Genomic DNA, 24,430 nt, shown 5'->3' on the forward strand with positions numbered 1-24,430 from the left:
ATGAGAAAGGTGTGAGTAATTTTATGATTATAATGTGGAAATCAATTAGAGAAACCAAAGTTAAACATCGTTGCTGTTTCACATTCCTCTCCCAAAGCTCTGAAGCGCCAAAATACACTTCTCTGATTGCAATATCTAATGAAAGGAACTAAATAAATAAATTTCAGTGTTTTAGAAATTGATGATTAGAGTTTTGTTTGGTTTTCATTGTTGATGAGCTTAATTGTGAAGGTAAGTAGAGACAGAAAGTAATATGGAGGGGGATTTCTAGTTAAGAGTAAAACCTTTTATTCCCTTAATTTTTGATAAAATTATTTCCAAACCAACTTCATACTTTCTTACCTTCTTTACAAGACAGAATGAATCTAGTTTTAGATCTTTTAATAAATTAGTTAAAATTATGCATATCCAATACTATAATTAGTAAAATAATTTATTTGTAGTCTACTAAAATGTGACCTGGCCCCTTGATTTTAGGTCTGAGCCTTGGAAGTGATCAGGTACAGGCCAAAGTTTAAACACCTGTTGTGAGCCAGGGCACAAACAGTGCTGTTTTGAGGTACCGATGACAAAGCATAATGCCTTTTTTTGTGTGTGAAACACCTTGTAGCTTTGGAACAAGATGGCCTAAGGGAGTCAACCATGGAATAATGACCATATATCTCTCTTTGCTTATAACTATTCCAGTTAATACCAGTTGCCCTAGTGTAATTGTTAATAGTTCTCTGTTTCACTATCAAAAGTGTTCCAGTTTGGAGGATCTCACATATGGTCGCCCTAAATAGCAGGGCAGCAGGAGCATCAGATTCCAGGGAAATGATAGGAGAGATGGCAGATCGTGGCACTGTGATGTCAGTGTCCTGAGGGAGACAAAGTGGGCACATAATATTCAATATGTGTGAGGTATTCCCAGGAACCCTTCAAAATAAATGGGTGAGCCATGAAGTTTGAAGGTGTTCCATTAGAGTAACATGCTACAAATTAGATTTCCAATTATCTAAAAATTAAAAAATATGTAACACTTACTTAGAATAAAAACTTTATATGGAGTTGTTGATTTTTTAAGGACAATCATTCACTAGAATGGTTAGTTATTATTTCTGATTGCACCTAATTGGGATTAAAAAAGCCTATTATTTGTGTTTAAAAAAAATCACGTATCCTTTGTAAAAATATTTATTTTTAATTTACAAATAATTATTGTGTATATTCATGGGGTACGATTTGATTTTTTATCTAGGTATACGTTGTAGAAAGATTCAATCAAGTGAATTAACATATCTGTCACCTCACCAACTTATAGTGTTGAGAATGTTAAAAATTTATCCTTTTAGCAATTTTGTACCTTACATTATTATTAATGGTAGGCCATACGCAGTGCAACAGATCACTAAACTGACTCCGCCAATCTAACTGAAGCCTAGTGCACTTTGATCAACATTTTCTCTTTCCCTCTTGTTTGCCTTCCTCCCGTGTCAAGCCTTTTTGGTAATCACCTTTCTACTCTGTTTCTGTGAGACTGACTTTTTTTAGATTCCACATATATGTGAGATTATACAGTATTTGTCGTTCTGTGCCTGGCTTATTTCGCTAAGCATAATGTCTTCCACTTCCATCCATGCTGTCATAAATGACAGAGTTTTCTTTTTTAAGCCTGAATAGTATTTCATTGTATATATGTACCATGTTTTCATTCGCTAATGAGGACTTAAATTGCTACCATATCTTGGCTGTTGTGAATAATGCTGCAATGAACATGAAATGAAGATACCTCTTTGAGACACTGATTTCATTTCCTTTGGATATATACCCAGAAGTGGGATTGCTGGATTATATAACAATTCTGTTTTTAGTTTTTTGAGGAAGCTCCATACTGTTTTCCAAAATGGCTATGGCAATATAAATTCCCAAAAACAATGTACAAAGGCTTCCCTTTCTTCACATTCTCACCAATAGTTGCTATTATTCATGTTTTTGATAATAGCCATTCCAGCAGGTGTGAGGTTATGTCTCCTTGTAGCTTTAATTCGCGTTTCTCTGATGATTAGAGATTTTGAGCATTTTTTTCATATATCTGTTGGGCATTTGCATTTCTTTTTGCTAAAATGTCTGATCAAGTCCTTTGCCTATTTTAAAAATCAAGTTATTTGTTTTCCTGCTATTCAGTTATTAGAGTTTCATTTATATTTTGGATATTAGGCCCTTATCAGATACATTGATTGCTAATATTTTCTCCCAATCCATGGGTTGTTTATTTACTCTGATAATTATTTCCTTTACTGTGCAGAAGCTTTTTAGTTTGATCCAATCCCACTTCTCTATTTTTGCTTTTGTTGCCTGTGCTTTTATAGTTCTATCAAGAAATCGTTGCTCAGACCAATGTCGATGAAATTTCTTCCTATGTTTTCTTCCAGTAGCTCTATAGTTTCAGGTTTTATGTTAAAGTCTTCCATCTATTTTGAGTTGATTTTGCATACAGTGTGAGATAAGGGTCCAATTTCATTCCTCTGTATGTGGTTATTCAGTTTCCCAGCACCATTTATTGAAGAGGTTGTCCTTTCCCCATTGTGTGTTCTTAGCATCTTTGTCAAAAAATCAATTGACCTTAAATACTTGAGTTTATTTCTTGGCTTTCTATTCTGTCCCATTGGTTGATATGTCTGCTTTTATGTGAGTACCATGCTCTTTTGATTATAATAACTTTATAACATATTTTAAAATCTCAATGTTTGATACTGCCAGCTTTGTTTTTGCTTCAGATTGTTTTGCCTAGGAAAGGTCTTTTCTAGTTCCATATAAATTTTAGGATTATTGTTTCAATTTTTATGAAAAATGACAGTGGAATTTTGATAGGAATTGCATTGAATCTGTAGATTGCTTTAGGTAATATGGACATTTTCATAATATGAATTCTTCTAATCCATGAATATGTAATATCTTTCTTTCTTTTTTTTAAATTTTTAAATTTTTATTTTTATTTTTTGAGCCAGAGTCTCCCTCTTGTTGCCCAGGCTGGAGAGCAGTGGCATGATATCAGCTCACCAATGTGGGTAACCCCCTATATAGGAACCAAGGAAGGAGAGCTAAGCAGAATCCTAGCAGAATCCTGGCACAATTAGGGCCTAAAGAATATCTCAGCTTATAGTGTTACTACTCAGTTATTTCCTTTTATATAATTGTTTATATATAACCATATATTAGTTTATAGAATTAGAGCTTGAAGAATATCTCAGTTTATAGTATTACTGCTCAGTTATTTCCCTTTATACAATCCTCTCTATATATAATCATATATTAGTTCATAGAATGAGTGTCTAAAGAATATCTTACCACTCAGTTATTTTCATATATATATATATAAATAAAACTATCTTAGTTTATAATCGGAGGAATGCCTAGAGTAGACACAGCACAGAGCATGAATTAAGGAATAAGCAGCTTATAGTTGGAGGAATGTCTGGAGCAGACACACTCTGGAGCAGAGCATGATTTAAGGGAAAAACAGTTATACCAGGACAAGAATCCATGGCCCAGGGCAGCATTCAGTATCGTAAACATATCCACTGTATGGCAGGCTTGGGGCAAGAGCCACTCCTCCTGATAAAGAAGCTGTAGGACCTTGCTCCAGATCTTGTGGAAGGCTGCCCTCAGACTGACAATCCTTCAAGCATCCGAGGGCTCAAAATCCCTCCTGATAATCGCAGCTTGGTGACTGTGAGCTTTATCAGCTCGTTACTGTGCTAGCTCAAAAAGCATCCTCCTGTAGAACTCACTGGAAGCTGCCAGCAGGTGGCAGTAGACCCTGACAGCTCTGTCACTGCTGTGTGACTTAAGCATCCTCCTATAGACCTTCTTAGGAGTAGCATGCCCATAGATAGAGGTATTGCACACTGCACCCTCTTTACTGTGCACGGCCCACCTCCATACCTCGATGAACTAATGAGAGTGGACCCTTACTGCACATGGCCCACCTCCTAGCCTAGGTGACCTAATGGTGGTGGATCCCTTGTTTTATTGCTCATGACTCTATCACTATCCTTAAAGATGACTTCACTCACTACCCTGCCCCCAACCTATACCGAATAAATACAGATACTTCTGGACATTCGGGGCCTCGCCTGTCTCTGCTTATAAGTGGCATGGCTCCACTGAGCCCAGCTGCGTTTTCCTTGTACTTCTGTGTCCTGTCTCTTTATTTCTCAGATCCTGCACCTCAGCAAAGCATAAGGGACACCCTACGACCCTGTGGGGCCCTCAGCCCTACACAGCGCAACCTCCACCTCCCAGGTTCAAGCCATTCTCCTGTCTCAGCTTCCCAAGTAGCTGGGATTACATGCATGCGCCACCATGCCCTGCTAATTTTGTATTTTTAGTAGAAATGGGGTTTCTCCTTGTTGGTCAAGCTGGTCTCAAACTCCTGACCTCAGGTGATCCGCCCGCCTCAGCCTCCCAAAGTGTTGGGATTACAGGTGTGAGCCATCGCGCCCGGCCCGTGTAATATCTTTTGATTTACTGATGCCTTCTTCAATTTTTTCATTAATGTTTTATAGTTTTCAGCATACAGATCTTTTACGTCTTTGATTGGTCTTTTCTTTTTTATTATGGAGAGATTGGCGTCTTTTCTTTTTTATTATGGAGGGATTGGCAACCAACTCATCTAAAATGATATGTGATCATTAAATGATCACAAATAAAAGAATAAGGGTCCAAAACAAAACAACTCTACATTTTTTCACTGGAACATGTTAGCTCTTTTATTAGAAAATTATGCTTACTGGCTTGCAGTTTATGAGATAAAGGGTATATAATGACGAGTCTATTTTGAACTTGAACACCTTGGCTGATAACTTATCCTTAACATTAAAATATAATGGGATAATAACTATAGACAGAAAATTTCAAATACTCCCTTATTCTTGGTCATTGCTAGGGATTAGACAATTCTCTTAACATTGCCTCATAGCTATACATTTGCACATAGATTTCTTTCTGTTCCATCGATTTGTATATGCCATTGCTTTATAAGACTTTTTTTTTTTTTTTTTTTTTTTGAGGCGGAGTTTCGCTCGTTACCCAGGCTGGAGTGCATTGGCGCGATCACAGCTCACCGCAACCTCCGCCTCCTGGGTTCAGGCGATTCTCCTGCCTCAGCCTCCTGAGTAGCTGGGATTACAGGCATGTGCCACCATGCCCAGCTAATTTTTTGTATTAGTAGAGACGGAGTTTCACCATGTTGACCAGGATAGTCTCGATCTCTTGACCTCGTGATCCACCCGCCTCGGCCTCCCAAAGTGCTGGGATTACAGGCTTGAGCCACCGCGCCCGGCCCATAAGACATTTATTTATAAGACATCCTTGGTATACTTATTGCAATTAGCCTTTTCAGGCTGTTATAGACAGCCTCCATTATACTAAAAGCTAAATAAAATGAAATCCTTAAAAATGAGATGTTATTCTTGGTCCCGTAAATTCTGGGGTAGTTTGCAGATGTCAGAATGTGTTGTCTGCCATGACTCTGAAAAGACTAACATTAAAAGCCATGCTTTTCATTCTCCACTGGCCTGGGGAAACTGATTTTCTGGTATCTATAAAAACCTGAGACAAAATGTATTATTTAATATTATCTTGAGTTATCATAGCCGTGAACTACCTTGAGTTCTAACGATTAAGTCTCCAGGGTTTCCATATATGGATCATTAAGTGTCTTCTTTAGTTACCTTGAGGTTTTGGGGAGGCCATGCCTTGCATACAGAATGGATGCTGATGAAAGGTCAACTGAAGCTAAGGAACTACAATCATGTGCCATTTAACAAAGTTTTCATCAATGACAGATAACATATATGACATATATGATGACTGTCTCATGAGATTATATATTTTTACTGTAACTTTTACAGTATTTCTGTTAGTTATTTTAGATACACAAATACCATTGTGACACAGTTGCCTATAGTGTTCAGTACAGTAATATGCTGCACAGCTTTGTAGCCTAGAAGCAATAGGCTATGCTATATAGCCTGAGTGTGTAGTAGGCTATCCCATCTAGGTGTGTGTAAATACCTTATGATGTTTACATCATAAGATTTGCCAAATTTTGCATTTCTCAGACGGTACCCCTGTTTTTATGACTGTAATGTTTTTTCATGCTGAAATCTCCATAAGTCAAAAGAATATTACTCTCTGTAATACTCTTTAAATTTGCAAACATGTAGATTTGTGTCTAGTTTGCCCAGCCCACATAGAAAGTGTTGGTCAGAAACATAGAATTTTTAAGGAATATATAAAAAACAGATCCATACTTACTGAAAAGGAGAGGTATGCTCAGTTTTTAATGTTTGGATCCAGTTAGACGGGATGTCAGCTTATTGTTAATAACACTGACTCAATTACTGTAGATAAGAGAAGCTTTTCGTCTTCTCAAAAAAAAATACTTTATCCTCAAGTATATTTTTTCACCTTAAGTTTTCGAATGCTCTATGATATGAGTTCCAATTATGGGGTTCCAGGCGGAATGTAAGTTGGAACATAAAATATTCAGGACAATTGACCTTGGCCTGTGCTAAAATAGGTGAAGCTTTCCACTGAGGTTTGGGCCTCCATCAATCTCCTACTCTCCCAGGCACAAGAAATCCTGTCTCAGAATCTACTCATACTGTAGTTATATTGGCCACATCAAGATCTACCAGGAGACTCTATTATAGCAATGTTTTCTACAATTTACTTTGAAATTTGTAATTTCCTTTATATTTATTATACACCAGATAGTGGCTAGGTGTTTTTTTCTCTCTCTCTTTTTTTTTTTTTTTTTACTTATTTCCATTTCTTCTGTGCTGCCTTACTAAAATCATTAGAAAAATGTTTTATAGGATTCCTGGGAGCTCATTTATACCTCAGAGTATGAAATTGAATTTAAATTTGCTATAATATTTTAGTACTAAAAATATTTTATGTTTTCTGCAATTTGCTGAAAACAGAATCTTAATTTTTACAGAGCTCAAAACCTAGTTTTAAATAGCCCATAGCCAATGTCAGGCAACAGTAAATTGTTCAAATACAATTTTCTCATTCTATCTTATTTTTCTTAGCTCCTAAATACTCTACTGTGACAATAAATATTATTTGGGTTGGTGACAGCTATATATCAAGGGTTAAAATGTTTTTCTGATCCAGAATATCTATTATAAGAAGAATAGAATAGCACAAAGCAGCCAGCACTGACACATTTTAAAGTACTAAACAAATGCAGAGCAATAATAAGCAGAAGCAATCTTCCTTCCACTGCAGATCAAATATCAGGTCCCCAACTCTAAGTTATTTCAACCCATCTTTGACATAAGACAATCTCCCTTACCCTGGGTTTCTACTAGAGAATAAAGTGAATTTTCTTTGGATAACTAAAATATAAATTCTATGTTTTTTCATATATAATATCTGGCATTTAATAAAAAATTACAAATAAGAAAACAGGACCAAGAGACAAAAACAGATAATTGAAAGAGCCTCAGGTGATCTAAATATAGGTGTAATCAGACACAGACTTTAAAATAACTAATGTTAACCTGCCGTGAGCCTAGATAACAAGATGAAGACTTCACCAGACAACCTAAAATTGTATTTTAAAAAATTGAAGTTATGGACCCCCAAACCACAATAACTGGTATTAAGAACTAAATACATAGATTTAATAGCAGAATAGACAAGGTTGAAGCAGGGCTTAAGACGCCAGAAGACAGATCAGTAGAAAATAACCAGACTGGACACACGGTGAAGACAAAGGAAGAAAAATGCAGAAAGGACTGTGAGAGCTACATGGAATATAATGGAAAAGTTTAACATATAAATAACTAGACACTCAGAGGGAGAGGAGAAAGATAAATGGATTAGAAGAAAATATGTCAAATATCAAATGAAATTGTTGAACTTATGAAAGATATCAAGCCACAGATTTAAGGAGGTCTACAACATCAAGGAGGATGAGTTAAAAAAAGCCACCTATAAGAACCTTGTTATAAAATTTCAGAGACCAACTGTAAAGAGAAAATATAAAAAGCAACCAAAAGAAAAAAAAAGACATTTTTTCAGAGAAGCAGCAACTAAACAGAGGCAACTTCTCAACAGAAACAATGGATACCAAATAGAAAGAACAGTGTTTTTTAAATGTTGAAAAAAAAAATAACTGCCAACCAACAAGTGTATACTCAGTGAAGATATCATTTAAAATTGAGAACAAAATGAAAACATTTCCAGACTCTCCCCCTAACTTCCCTCCATCTACACAAACAATTCTTCTTTAGTAGTCTTACCTTGAAAGAAATCCTGGCTTGGCATGGTGGCCCATGTCTGTAATCCCAGCACTTTGGGAGGCCAAGGCAGGCTGATCACTTGAGCCCAGGAGTTTGAGACCAGCCTGGGAAACATGGCAAAACCCCATCTCTACAAAAAAATACAAAAATTAGCTGGGTGTGGTGGCATGTGCCTGTAGCCCCAGCTACTCAGGAGGCTGAGGTGGGAGTATCACCTGAGCCAGTGAAGGTCGAGGCTGCAGGGAGCTGTGATCGCTGACATTCTTCTCAACTGGCTTGGGTTCCAACACTTCAGGCAAGGCTGTTTTCTTCAAGAATGCCCACTTCACCCTAATCTGTTTCTCACACACTCGGACTCTTCTCCCCCTTTCAGGTGATCCTTTCATTCCATTTAAGTCTTTATTCAGGGATTCTCTCTTCACCCCTCTCAGACTTGGACACCCATATTCTGAACTTCCCCATCCCACTACGGATGCTTTTCTCACCCCATTTAGGACTCTGACAACTCACTGAAGACCACCTGCCTATGGTGCGCAGGTGTTTTCCTTATCCCATTTGTGTTCTAATATCTTCTATTGGTCAGCTTTTCTTCGCAGGTGTGGTCCTCATCCACGTGCTAGGATCCACACCTTCCTCTTGTGTGTATGCCCCTTTCATGCTGCGTGGACTCTGACACGGTGAACTGAGCTGCTCTTCCGCGTTGACCTCTCCCTTATTCCGCACAGGCTCCAAAACATCATGCTGGGCAGAACAAGTAAGGATGCCTTTCTCAATGCCTTTGCGTTATGAAAACCTTTACTAGTTTTACTGCACAAGTAAGTTCATAGCCTCGGTGAGTTCCTCACCAAGCTCAGGCTATGACAGTGTACCAGGCAGCTCAACTATATATTATACAAATATATCTATTATAAAAAATACAGCTATATATTATTACTCACTAGCCAGTCCAAGGTTTTTTCTAATGAAAGGAAAATATTTTAAAAGAGACTATTTCTTCTGAAAAGCAACCAAAAGAAAAAAAAAGACATTTTTTCAGAGAAGCAGCAACTAAACAGAGGCAACTTCTCAACAGAAACAATGGATACCAAATAGAAAGAACAGTGTTTTTTAAATGAACTTTCAATTACTTCTGAAAGTAATTGAAATTGTCAGTGTTCTTTAAGAATTTATGCAATTGATTCATTTTTCTCAGCAATTACTTATTTGATAATAATATCTACTAGGGTTTTTTGTCTTACCAGGCCAAAATGATTTTTTAAGCATATTTTATTCAGTCTTTATCTTCTCTTATTTTTCCCTACATTTAAAAATCAGCTGTTATTTTACCAAAATCTTTCAGAATTGTAGTATGGTAAAGGAAATATTGTATACATTTCAGTTATCTCCCTGTATTAAATCAGGTACTTAGACCGTCATTTTATCATCCTTTAAAATTTTTAATTAATTCAACAGTTAATTACTGCCAACTCTTTTTTAATTAACTTGACATTAGATTTTATGCAGAGAACAGTGAGCCATAGTTCTGCCACTGGGAAGAATTTCAGAAGGTAATAAATGATTGTAGTATAAAAGAAAAATTGCTTAGTGGAGATAAAGTCCAGGACAGCACAGAGGAGGAAATAACTCTGGGAAAACTTTGGACTGTGTTGCAGAGGATATGACACTTGACCTGTCCTTTATGAGATTGTTAGGATTTCACCTGAGGAGAAATGTGAAAATGCAGATGGAATAGCACGTGCTAATGTCTTTAGGTGTGAAAGAAAATGATATAACCTGGTAATTACATAGTAAATAGAACACAGTTTGTGCGAAGAGGTAGGGGGAGGGAAAGGACAGGGAGAGAGGTTGAAATAATGTAGCTGAAAGGGAAAGTTGGGACCAGATCCAGTCCCTGGATAAAATAAAGAGCAGGAATAAAAGAACAAAAATACAAAATAGTTTTTTTTTTTTTTAAAGAGGGCTGAAAAATGTGTTCTAATTGTTACTAAGCTGGATTTTCTTAGAAAGACTTACTGAAAATATTTTTCTTTTTTCCCAAAGTTTACTCTCACAGACCACTTGTTTTTACATTTTAATGAAATCATAGTCATTTTCATAAAGCAATATAGTTAAATTCTTAATCTTCAATTTTTTTTCTAACTCTGAAATTCTGACTCAACATATGACCTTAATTGCTTTTCTTGTCTAACTTTAAAAGTCTTGTCTCAAACTTGTAGTGTATTTTATGCATAAACTCAAAGGTGTCAGTGTGTCATCATTTCCTCCAGAACAAGTGTCTACTCATTAATTTTCTCAGAGCTCCGTGTACCTCTGTATTCCTCAGACTATAGATGATAGGATTGAGCATGGGGGTGACTATGCCATAGAACAGGGCAATCAGCTTGTCAAAAGCAGAGTCTTTGGACTTCGGCTTCATGTACATGAAGAGGATTGTCCCATAAAACACAATCACCACTGTGAGGTGGACTGAGCAGGTGGAAAAGGCCTTTTTCCTTCCTTCAGCTGAATTGATTCTTAGTACAGTAGAAAGGATAAATATGTAGGAGATACAAATCAGCAGTAATGGAGAAAACAAAAATATTACATTGCCCAACATTATAATAATCTCATTCAAGGAAATATCTGTACAAGCCAGCTTGACGAAAGCCAGTATTTCACAAACAAAATGATTAATGACATTTTTTCCACAGAAGGGCAACCGTATTGCAAGAACGGTTTCTGTCAATGAGTTGAGAAAGCCTAGTCCCCAAGAGAGAGCTGCCATCTGAATACAAAGTGCCTTGCCCATGATGATGGGGTATCTCAGAGGGTTGCAGATGGCCATGTAACGGTCATAGGCCATCACTGCTAGGAGCACGCACTCGGTGGATCCCATAGTGTAAGAGACAGACATTTGAACCACACATCTAGTGAAGGAGATGGTTTTCTTCTCTGATAGGAAGTGTATCAACATTGAGGGGATGAAGGAGGATGTGTACCAAATCTTTCCTAGAAAGGAAAGATTCCCAAGGAAGAAGTACATGGGTGTGTGGAGACAAGCATCCAGGAGTGTCAGAACGATAAAGGTGCTGTTCCCCAGGAGAGTCACCAGGTACATCACCAAGCACATCACGAAAAGGAATTTTTCAGCTCTTGGGTACTCTGAAAGTCCCTGCAGAATGAACTCAATCTCTGTCCAATTGGTCCTTTCCATGTTATTTTTTTATACCTGGAGTTTAACCAGTCGGTACAGTCTTAAAGTATGAAGTGAGAGATAATTGGTGTGGGAGGGGCAAGCGTATCTCTGCTACCAAGAGAGGCGGTAACAGCTTTGAGATTAGCTTCTGGGATTCCTCTTCTAACTCATAAAGCAGTGAGTTGATGACATTTGTTAATTATATTGGTAGTTTTATTAAAATTTGCAAGCCCCTGTATTCCATTTCTTGAGATCGTGATGCAAGAGGTGTGAGGCAGGGAAGAACAATTTGCATTTTTAACAAGCATCTGTTACTTCTCATGCAGTTGATCCCACTTTGAAAATCAATATTTTGAAGAGAGCATGCTTTAATCTGTTTGAGAAAGATTTAAATTAACAATGCCATTGGCTTAGTTTTTTATAGTTTACAAATATGTTCACATATATTATTCATTTTATTACCACTATAATTCTCTGAAGAAAATGAAGGCTAGTGAGAAGTTTATTTACAATTATAGTAAGTGAGGGAGCTGTTATGCAAAGCTTCATTTTTTTGTCTTTAAATCCCATCTTTAAAAACTATACCTTATAACCCTGCCAAAATTAGATAAGTTCTATTGAAGAGGTGGGAATCAGGCATCTTTTATTTTCTTTTTTAATAATACTCTTCAGATGATTTTAATGTACAACTCAGGAAGAAACCCAGCTATCTTGTGGAGTGCTTTCAAACTTTAGTCTTCATACAAATCATGTGGGGAACTTTGTAAAATATTCTGATTCAATAAGTCTGTGGTGGGTTCGGAGCGCTGCATTTATTAACATGTTCCCAGGTGATGCTGATATTCCCTGTCTACATAACATACCTCAATAGCAAGGCCTTTCAGACCATCTGACTCCAACACCATTGGAGTGCTTTTGCTTCTTCAGTTGTGTGTAAAATAGCAATTGCATAATAGACAATGCTGAACTGAACACTGATGAAACTTGAAGATACCTCTGTGTAGTTTATCCCAATTAATTCTGGTTACATATGCAAGGAACCAAATTGTACAGAGAAGAACCTCCCTTTTACCTCTGTCCATACGAAATTCATTCCTCTTCTACTTGTTGAATTTGTGGTTAGGGCCAGTATTTTCCTAAAGAAGGAATGTTGGTCCTGTTTAGGCACCTGAGTAGAGCACCAAAGATCATGTAACAAATGACTTCAATCTGAGAAAACTTAAAGGGTAGAGCAGATTACCTTCTTCTTTATAGTAAATAAATCACAGAATATCATTTTGAAAACATCATCCTCAATGGCATTCTATCTAGCTTTAAAATAGAGGAAAGAAATTGATCCAATGAATTAATTTTGACTTAATATTTTAAACAAATGGCTGTTTCTGGTACAGGATTTGCCATTGTTATGCTTATCATTTGCCCACAGGTTGTGCTGCTTTCTATGAAGACTCTAGTTTACAATGATCAGGCGACATAATCAGCAAAAAAGGATGCTTATATTGCTTTTCCTTTTTTTTTTTTTTTTTTTTTGAGACGGAGTCTCACTCTGCCACCCAGTCTAGAGTGCAGTGGGATGATCTGACTCACTGCAACCTCCGTCTCCCGAGTTGCAATGATTCTCCTGCCTCAGCCTCCTAGCTGGGATTACAGATGCCCACCACCATGCCCAACTAATTTTTGTATTTTTGGTAGAGATGGGGTTTCACCATGTTGGCCAGGCTGGTCTCGAACTCCTGACCTCAAGTGATTCCCAGCCCTCCAACCCCCCCACCACCCCCCCGCCCTGCCACCTCCCAAAGTGCAGGGATTACAGGCATGAGCCATCACACCTGGCTAGATGCTTATACTTCTATTGGCTATAAAAGCGAGGGGTTTCAGCTAATTCAAGCTGCATCCTACTTTCTAGGCATATATTACAAAGAGGATAGAAAGTGTTAGCATATACTTTTTTTAGTAGTAAGATAGAAATTTGACTGACTATAGCTGCATATATTAATCTACTCTGAATCGCCAGTGAAATTTTTGTAGAGGTCTTGAAAATCTGCATTGAAGTTTTTGCAGGCAAGATATAAATTAGGTAGAATGCCCTCTCTTTTCTTTTCTTGGAACATCTAAACATTGATTCCTATTTGGAAATTAATTTTGGAAAATAATTATGGTATAAATAGTATCCTAACAGCCCCAAGATGGTTGCTGCAATCATAATTTCACTTGCAAGTATTTGTAAGAGAAACCACCAATCTGCTTCCATGCTTTCAAATGGGAAAAAAAGGGATAATGAACCATATAGAATAAATTACTTGAATTAATCTTGCAATGCTGGTGTAATTTAAGAAGCAAACAACAAACACTCTGTTGACCAGCATTGTGCCTACATTTTTTCTGTACTTAGGTTTAATTCCCTAACATGGATTCCCAGAATCTTCTTGGGAACAGGGAATGAAGATTGTTAAGATGCTGAATAAATTTTAAAAGTTTCTAATAAATCGCTTTCCATGGGACTTTCAGTATCAAACAATTTTATTCTTTCCAGATCTTTGCTATTATTGGATATTACCTTTAAAATTAAAGTTTTTATTTTTATCTAATCTCAGTGGAGTTGTTAAATAATCATCGTATACTTAAGTAATGGGCCATTATTCACCTTTTAATATATTTGTGGGGAATTTGTATGAACACAAAAGTCATGTTTAAATTATTTTAAGATGATTAAGTGAAAACAGAAACAAATGTATATAACGTTGTGTGCAAAACCTAAACCTAAACGAAGATAACCCAGACAGAAAAGAAAGGTTGGAAAGAAATATCCAAAATGTGAATGGTTATCTTAGATAACTTTTTTCTACTTTTCTGAATATCTACATTTCTAAAATAAATATATATAGTGGTATAATGTAATCAAAAGTGAAAAACACTGAAGCAGTTGTCTATAATTATGTTCGGAAGACTAACTCAGAGTAAAAAAATGTTAAAACAATTGAAATAGTATAGCAATTTTGTCTAGAGATTGTACAATGACTCCTAATTGTGCTGGTGTGTCCTTTCCAGTTATCCACAGGAGCTCACTATTTGTTTGTGTTAAATCTAGAGCATTTATATCCCTACACTTAAAATCTTCCAGGTAACAGTCTTCATTGTTTTCTGGAGGTAACCAAGATAAAGCACTTGAGTTCCTAACTCAATTAGATGGTCTGAAAAGAGATGCAGACCATTAATGCCTAGAACAGAATTGTCACTAGAAGATGAAGTTTGTATTTACAAAAGACTCTAAACTAGCTGGAATCCTGCCACCCTCAAATCCCTCTCTCCCAACCCTTGTAAGAAATAACCAGTCTGTGATTCAGTGCTCTGGGGCTGCTTTGGTGTTGCAATAGACCTAAGCAAACTTTATGACTTTTTAATTCAAGCCAGAAGTCAAGCTCTCTAACTTTTTAGAAAAACATCTAACCTTGTGGTTTTGCTTTGCTTTATTAACTTAGCTACTTGAAGATCTAATATTTAAAGTACTAATTTTTTTTCAGCAAGAACATGTAACATCTATACCCTAAATACTCCCTAAAAGAAACAATCTTGTAATCTCCAGCTTTTCTAAAGAGATCAGTTAAGATCATTGATATTACACAAAATTTAATGGACATGACAACTATCAATTTATAGATATACTCTAACCCTCAATTAGTACACCATAAGGAAAGACATATTATTTTAGCTCACAAAGGGAAGGGCGATTTATAACATGTGACGTATTGTATGTATTTGACATTTCAGGTAATTTTTATCACTTAATCTTCAAAATAACCCAAATACTACTATGACTTTTCTTTACAAAGAAATTCATTTGAGATTTCAAAGGATGGTCAAATAGGAACATCTGTGGTCTGCAGCTCCCAGCGAGATCAATGCAGAAAATTTTAATATCTGATAGTAGTAAAGGTTACCACTGTATCGCAATGTTCACTTATTTTTCCAGTACGAAAATTTTATAAAACCACAATTTAATTAGATGCACTGAACTTTCAAAAACGGTTTATATGATAATTATGCACATAGAGAATAAATGTACCTCTTTTTCTTTTCGAAAGAATACCATTTATCAAGGCATTATCCACAATAATGACTTCAAATGAAAGCCCACCCCAAATTTCTTTCACGTCTATTGTGGGAAATTAAGGCCTACATAGTAGAGTTTGACTTATTATTATGTAAATAAGAACTCAAAAAAATTTAATATTTTTTCTTTCGCCCTCGCTGCCTGGGGTTCAAACTAACACTGTTATAATTACTTCTCACCCCTCTTTCATATTACTTGTTAATCCTATTTTTACTGTAAACACCTTTAATTACATGCTTTCTCAAACCCTTATTGGGCATAGTTTATATATGAATAATATGTAAATCACCATGTATTCTTTTTCCATATAACTGTTACTTAAGACTTTAGTGGACCAGATACTTGAATACAATAACCATTAGCCTATTATTGATGAGTCTGTTGCATTGTAATCAACTTTCTTTTCCTCACATGAATTAATTTTGTGATCTCAAAAGAGATTGCAGACCACTGGATTATTTTGGAATTAAAAAGAAAAATTTAAATAGAATATCCTGGTAGGTGATGACTGGATTTTTGTATTTTTTTTCCTTGACATATATATTAAATGTTTATATTTTTGAAATGCCACAAGCAATGACCACATCAATTCAAAAATCTTTATATTTGTTGGTAAGATTTTTTCTTTTGAAATAATCATAATAAAGTCTTCTCTCTTTATCTTACCTCCTTTAAAATCATCCATACCACTCCATGCTATTAAGTAATAGGAAAAATTCCCAGGAATTTGAATTTCATTTGTATTTTTCAGATGAGACCAGAAGATTCGCAATTTGGAAAACAGTGCCTCCTCTTCCCTAAAAAGAAATGTGAGGAAGAGTAGGCACAATCAGACAGTTTGGCTGTACATGAATATTCTTAAGAGGATATCAAGGAAATAAAACATATTAAGCATAATGATCAATGATGTAACCCTAGTTTTCCCATAATTTGTTCTTAAGTTGACATTTACTCAAGGGAGACTCAACTTTTTTGGAGGTGAATCAGCACTTACTTTTACAAAGTTCTTCATTACCTAAGGCTGTAAGTCAAAAAATTATAGGATTCTCTAGGGATACGGTTCCTGACTTCTACATATTCCAAAGACCCAATTATTCTGATCTAAAGAAAACATTCCCCAGCCATACATTTCTTGGAGTATTCATTGAATATGTCTGTATTTTATGGCCTTATAAGTTGGCACTCCAGTTAGAATGCCCAAAAGTTCTCAGAAAATCTAAACTTTTCTCACAAATTTGATTTTCTTTGTACTACGTAAATAAGACTAGGTTAACTCTATAGAATCCTACACTTCAACTGTTTAAATTCTGTTTTTCATAGTTTTGTTAATTCTAGACCACATGCTAACATTTTTCTTTATACCAGTAGAATTGTAGCATAAAAAATTTTTTATTAGCATTTTCCACATCAATAATTTTCTGTGATTTTTGATATTTTATAGTGTATGCAATATTTTTTAATATTTAAAGAATATTAAGTGAAATTACTATAGCCTACAATTTTCATATTATTGGACATATTAATTTATGTTTAACTTTTTGAGATGTTTATATAATTACCATTGTTATCTATGTACTTGGCTATCTAATCTGCTGTTGCTTCAACTAGAGATAAGACAAATTTCTAGAGCTAGAACTACAGAATGCAAAAACATGAATTATGAGAGAATTGTTAGTACACAGGCAAAACTATTTCCCCCTCTTACCTCACTTTATATTTTTCCCAAAATATTTGCACAGAACATTCTTAATTTACATTTTCTAGAAGCAGAAAATATATTTATTCTTTTCTATTTGTATAAAATATTACTTTGTTTTACATTTTATTTCTATGATTGTTAGATTGAACATTTTCTTTTTTATTGATTGATTGACTGATTGATTGAGATGGAGTCTCACACTGTTGCCCAGGCTGTAGTGCAGTGCAAAATCTTGGCTCACTGCAATCTCCATCTCCTGGGTTCAAGCAATTCTCCTGCCTCAGCCTCCAGGGTAGCTGGGACTACAAGTGTGTGCCACCATGCCCAGTTATTTTTTTTTTGTATTTTTAGTAGAGACGGGGTTTCACCATGTTGACTAGGATGGTCTGGATCTCCTGACCTCGTGATCTGCCTGCCTCAGCCTCCCAAAGTGCTGGGATTACAGCCGTGAGCCACAGCGCCAGGCCTCTTTGTGTTTATTACTTATATTTTCTCTCCTCTTAATTTGTATGAATGATTAATTAGATTATATGATTAACACTTTGCTCTTCAAATTTTCTGCAAATATCTTTCAAACTGTGTCTTTTCTTCTTATTTTTAACATGCTTTTTAACAAATTGAGGTAAGATTTTAATATGATCCCTGAAAAAGCCTCAACGAAATATTTTTCTATGCTTATTTTTTGTTTCATCCATATGATAACTATGTTGTTTTATGTCTCAGGCATAGACCAGATTTACATTGTAAAAATATTAACTAATTTTTCCAAAATGAATTATTAAAGATATGTCTTACAGTTTCCCACTTATTCATTCATAAAATATTTATTTAATACCTGTTATGGGCTAGACACTGTGATTAGCCTTGATATAAACTTGGACATGGTAGAAAAATATAGTCATAAATTTTAAAGATAAACATGAGTAACATTATATTACAGGTCACAATATTTCTTCTACCTTTACTTTTAATTTGGATCTTTTTATGCTCAATACTATGTCACAAGTACTGTTTTACATATTATCAAATACTCAGGGAACACATGATATATAAAGGCCACATAGTATTCTGTTCTATGTATATCTTAAGCTTTATTTGATCTATTTTCAATTAGTGGACATTTGTCTTCCTTTCATTTATTTACTGTTATAAACAATTGTGTGATGATAATAATCGTGACATTCTTTAAAGGGATGCTTTTATTTTATTTTTTTTGGCATAACCTTAATCAGTCAATAATGAATTATGAAAGTAGAGGTAAAGATAATTACATACTCAAATACAATCATACCAGTGAAATCGTCAAGTTCTACATAATTTGGATCTTAGAGGTGGAAATTATCTTAAATTTATTCTGAGATGACAGAAACACATCTACATTATGGTTGATGACTACCTTACTTCTGCCCGCAAACCCAGTAGTGATTAGAACACTTTATGAGGCCACACAAGTTATTTTTGTGCAATTCTAATTATTAGAAAGTTATTTACAGTCAACTATATATATCTATAGATATAGATATATTGATATGTATCTATCTGTATGCAACTCTCTGTCTCTGTAGAACAGCAAAAAGCAAATATACAGACTTTTCTCATGACAGCTTTTTTTCCTTTTTTGAGACAGAGTCTCACTCTTGCCCAGGATGGAGTGCAGTGGCATGATTTTGGCTGACTGCAACCTCTGCCTCCCAGGTTCCAGCTATTCTCCTGTCTCAGCCTCTGAAGTAGCTGGGATTACAGGCACTCACCACCATGCTCAGCCAATTGTTTTGTATTTTTAGTAAAGAGAGGATTTCACCATCCTGGCCAGGCTGGTTTAGAACTCCTGACCCCAGGTGATCTGCCCACATCAGCCTCTCAAAGTGCTGGGATTATAGGTGTGAGGACAGCTTTTTAAGTATTTACAGATGGCTGTTTCTGTCCTTCTTGCTCTGGTCTATGGTTCTGTGTTCTTTCAGTCATTCTCCATGTGTTTTTTAAAGTAATTACGAACAAGTATTGCTGAAGAAACCACTTAGGAATGTGAGGTTCTCTACGATAAATAAGGACCCCTCCTATGCATACTGCTTCTGGTTACTGGTTTTGCAGGACTGTATGGGGCAAAGCATTCTCTGTTATGTAAGAGTTAAGAATGAACTGGTTAAGAGCATAGATTCTGGAATTAGCCCTGCTTTGTCAAACACTACCTCAATGATCTTAGGGAGGTTACTGCACCTGTATAAGCCTCAATTCCTTATATGTAAAATTAGAAACTTAAAAATGCCTACCTGATGTTTTTATTCTGAGAATTAATGAGGCCATGCATATGAAGAATTTAACATTTTTTTTTTTTTTGCAAGTAAAATGTAATTTATTCTGATTTCAACAACAGATACACAAAATCACAATTTTTCCCAAGAAACCATTCACTTTATAGTTTCAAAAACACAATGTAGCTTTTCTGTTACTGGCCTGCTGTGTTTTCAACTAGTGTCATGTTTAATCATTCAGTTCAAATTTACATGTCCACCCCAGCACTGTGGCGTGGGCCTATAGTCCCAACTACTTCAGAGGCTGAGGCAGGAGGATCACTTGATCCCAGGAGTTCAAAGCCAGCCTGGGCAACATAGCAAGACCCTGTCTCTTCAGAAGTCATTCAAGGAGTGAGATAAATATTACAACCTCCATAAACTGGGTAAACAACAACAACGGTGTGAAAAATGACCAACATCCTGTAAAGCAATGTTGAAGCAAATTCCTGATGCAATAAAGGCACAGTCATAATGGGTACCTGGAATGGTATCATGGAATTGGAGGACTTACTTTTTTAATGAAAGGAAAACTAGCTTGAAAAAAAATTTTTGAGGTTTTCTTTTGTTTTTCTCCTTTTTTTAAATTTATTTTTATTTTTTATTTTTTTATTGCATTTTAGGTTTTGGGGTACATGTGAAGAACATGCAAGATTGTTGCATAGGTGCATACGTGGCAGTGTGATTTGCTGCCTTCCTCCCCTTCACCTATATCTGGCGTTTCTCCCCATGCTATCTCTCCCCAACTCCCCACCCCCCGCTGTCCCTCCCCTATTTCCCCCCAACAGACCCCAGTGTGTAGTGCTCCCCTCCCTGTGTCCATGTGTTCTAATTGTTCAACATCCGCCTATGAGTGAGAACATGTGGTGTTTGATTTTGTGTTCTTGTGTCAGTTTGCTGAGAATGATGGTTTCCAGGTTCATCCATGTCCCTACAAAGGACGCGAACTCATCATTTTTGATGGCTGTATAATATTCCATGGTATATATGTGCCACATTTTCCTTGTCCAGTCTATCATCGATGGGCATTTGGGTTGGTTCCAGGTCTTTGCTATTGTAAACTGTGCTGCAATGAACATTCGTGTGCGTGTGTCCTTATAGTAGAATGATTTATAATCCTTTGGCTATATACCCAGTAATGGGATTGCTGGGTCAAATGGAATTTCTATTTCTAGGTCCTTGAGGAATCGCCACACTGTCTTCCACAATGGTTGAACTAATTTACACTTCCACCAACAGTGTAAAAGCATTCCTATTTCTCCACATCCTCTCCAGCATCTGTTGTCTCCAGATTTTTTAATGATCGCCATTCTAACTGGCGTGAGATGGTATCTCAATGTAGTTTTGATTTGCATTTCTCTAATGACTAGTAATGATGAGAATTTTTTCATGTGTTTGTTGGCCTCGTGTATGTCTTCTTTTGTAAAGTATCTGTTCGTATCCTTCGCCCACTTTTGAATGGGCTTGTTTGTTTTTTTCTTGTAAATCTGTTTTAGTTCATTGTAAATTCTGGCTATTAGCCCTTTGTCAGATGGGTAAGCTGCAAAAATTTTTTCCCATTCTGTTGGTTGCCGATTCACTCTAGTGATTGTTTCTTTTGCTGTTTAGAAGCTGTGGAGTTTGATTAGGTCCCATTTGTCTATTTTGGCTTTTGTTGCCAATGCTTTTGGTGTTTTGGTCATGAAGTCCTTGCCTATGCCTATGTCCTGAATGGTTTTGCCTAGATTTTCTTCTAGGGTTTTTATGGTGTTAGGTCTTATGTTTAAGTCTTTAATCCATCTGGAGTTAATTTTAGTGTAAGGTGTCAGGAAGGGTTCCAGTTTCTGCTTTCTGCATATGGCTAGCCAGTTTTCCCAACACCATTTATTAAAGAATTTAACATTTTTATGAAGGCATAGTTGACACTCAGTGAAAGTGCTTGCTACTCTTCTAATTATATTGATTAGAAGAGCATTGATGATTGTAAATATGCACTTTGCTTTTATAGAAAGAGAATGACTTTGGAGTTGGAAATACATGGGTTAGGACCTCAGTTTCCTGATTTGTAGCTTAGTGACCTCTAGTAAGCTATAAAATGGTACTATAATTATCTTGCAGGACTGTTATGTGATAAAGTTTAAAGGGTGATTATCTTGCTTCTTGGCATTTAATAGGAATTCCATAAAAGACAGTTAACATTGTTATATTTGATTATAAATAAGTGAATCTAAGTATAGTTTGCCTAATGTTAATGCCAAAAATAATGACTTTTCGATCGATTTTGGTAAATAAAAGAGACATGAAATCATTTTTGTTTCAGTATGAAGCTATTTGAATCAGTGGAAATAATATAAAAATGAATCACTGTTTCCAAAGAATGAAATCTATTCCTGATGAATTGAGAAAAATATGTATTGCTTCTTTGAGACAAAACTACAAACTTATTGAATTTGATTAAACAAAGTATTAGCAGGTCATTTCAGATAATTTCATTTAAACTAGAAGAGGCTCATTTTTCTGTAAGTGTATTCAAGTGAATGTAGTTCAGCAAGCACATTAGTAGGCACAAAGATGTGTAGGGCACAGCTCTGACAAGTCCTGAGTTCCTGCTTATTATGGCATTACTGCCAAACTCATTGAAGCAGAGAGTAGAATGGTAGTCGCTAGGGGTTAGGAGTGGGGAAAATGGGGAGATATTGGTCAAATGGTACAAACTTTCAGTTATCAGGTAAACAAGATCCAACCTGGGCAACATGGTAAAACCCCATCTCTACAAAAAATTAGCTGGGCTTGGGGGTGCATGACTGTAGCCCCAGCTATGAGGATGCTGAGGTGGCAAAACCACTTGAGCCCGGGAGACTTAGGTTGCAGTGAGCCATGATTGTGCCACTGCACTCCAGCTTGGGTGACAGCATGAGACCCTGTCTCAGAAAAATAAATAAATAAAATGTGAACAAGATATCAAATGTACAGCATAGGTGGTGATGGATGTGTTAATTTGATTTTGATAATCATTACACAATGTATACATATAGACCTTGAATATATTCAGTCTTTGACGAGTATAAATAAGATAAAATGGCATTTTGCTACAGCTTCCTAACTGGTGTCTCAACTTGCACTATTGCCTTCCTTCAGTGTATTTTTCAGGTAGTTGCATGGCAGATATTCTTAAAATGTGATGTGTTTCAAACCACTACTCTGCTTATTAGTATGTCATACCAGCTGAGATTTGTTATGATTGATTGTTGCCTATGTCTTCTTAACTAAAAAAAATCCTTGTCAGGGCCTAGTTTCACAACCATAGTAAACTGGGAAACGATCGCAACTTGGTGTCTTGTTAGAATTCTCCTCTGGACAGTGAAAATTTGTCTCAAAATGAGTGAAAATGCTACAGTCTGACTACATGTTCTTCATTTTCATGTGCAGCACAGAATCCGATAAAATAAAGCAGAAAATGTTTGAGAGAAGCTTGGCTCATACTTCCAAGGGTCAGGACTGTCATTCCAGCAACATTCACTAGTATTCCTAGAGCCTCAGTTCCCTAAAAGACATGAGCTGTTTCAAACCACTCCCATATTCATCTTTGACTGTTTCATCAGTAGCCGGGGCTGAGCCAGAGCTTCATGCTTCTCCCGGAGCTGTGTGTGGAGTGGGAGTGGATGAAGTGCATAGTATGGCAGAAACTCTGCAGCTGGCAGGTCAGCATAGCCCAATTCCCTTCTCACTGCAGGTGACTGTGTCAAATGCTACCAGATGTCAAAGGGACAGATACAGATAAATTTTAGTTGTGATTAGTGCTAAATAATATTAATAATTGTATAATGATCTGAGACATCCAAATTTAAGTTTTCTCAAATCTCATCACAAATTTGAGCAATCATGATAAAAAGTTAAGCAGCTTGATCATCCCTTGAACACTTGCTCACATTTGTTATTTCAATATAATATAATCTCAATAAAGCATTTCATAGATATCTATGATATACCTTCTGCTAGAAAGCTTGGGTATCCTCACCTATATAGATTCAGATGAACAGTTTGTTGTTTAGGGGTGATCATAGTTATTCCACAGTGATTCTGAATCAACATGATGGATAGTCAGATTACGAAGGTGATCTGATTAGCATGATCATTTACTTACCGTTCTTTATTTGCCAGTCGTCTTACTGACTCTGAGCTCTTACTTTGTGCTGTGTTTAAGTGTCTTTGTAGATTATGTAAATCAGAGTTAGGAAAAATGTCTTAATGAATCCTATCCTTGGTAGTGCAAGATTGTCTTTTACATTGTCCTGTCCCACGGTTGTCCTGGATATGTGAACAGTGTAGGAGAAAAAAATCTCTGCTCCAAAAGTTGGATTTATTCTATTTCATTACAACTCTTAATTCTTTCTTTAAAAATCACAATATTAATTATGTAGGGCCTGAATTAATTTCCCAGGATGAAATTGAAGTACTTGAATAATTTAATGTATCTGGGGTCACAAACTCAAGTATCTTCAGGGCTATGCAATTGAGGTATTTGAGTAAAACAGACTGGATGTGAGCAATATAGAAGGGTGAGGACTGTAGCAAATCTCATTAATTCCATGTGACCAAACAAAATGCATGTGTTATCACATTCCCTTTCTCACTAGTTTATCACTGTGACTCCGTGTCTTTATTGGAATAAGTCTTCTTTAGCCTGTCTAATTACATTTTTGAAATGACTTGGTGATGACAGTACAAAGAGGACTGCTCCCTTTACCAAGAATGAAGTAATTACCCATTTCGAATTTTCCACATGAAAATTTGTATGCTCTTTTTTATGGTTTAGTTACAACTAAAGAGGAGAAGGCAATCTCCTAGGAACAGCCCCAGATTCCCTTCAGA

The 24,430-nt window shown here is 36.1% G+C and overlaps 1 protein-coding gene across 1 annotated transcript; it reads right to left on the reverse strand.

The window, feature by feature from the left end:
* Positions 1 to 8,882: 8,882 nt before the first annotated feature.
* On the reverse strand, positions 8,883 to 11,496 carry LOC105707940 (olfactory receptor 13C7-like). The gene is made up of 2 exons (XM_021672100.2): positions 10,612 to 11,496; positions 8,883 to 9,044 (listed from the first exon to the last, which is right to left on the reverse strand). Exons 1-2 carry the CDS (start codon positions 11,494 to 11,496, stop codon positions 8,883 to 8,885), a joined length of 1,047 nt encoding a protein of 348 aa, XP_021527775.2.
* Between the last annotated feature and the right edge of the window lie 12,934 nt (positions 11,497 to 24,430).

This window comes from Aotus nancymaae, unplaced genomic scaffold, assembly GCF_030222135.1.
Source record: "Aotus nancymaae isolate 86718 unplaced genomic scaffold, 86718_ANA_hifiasm-v0.15.2.pri h1tg000003l, whole genome shotgun sequence".
Lineage (NCBI taxonomy): Eukaryota > Metazoa > Chordata > Mammalia > Primates > Aotidae > Aotus > Aotus nancymaae.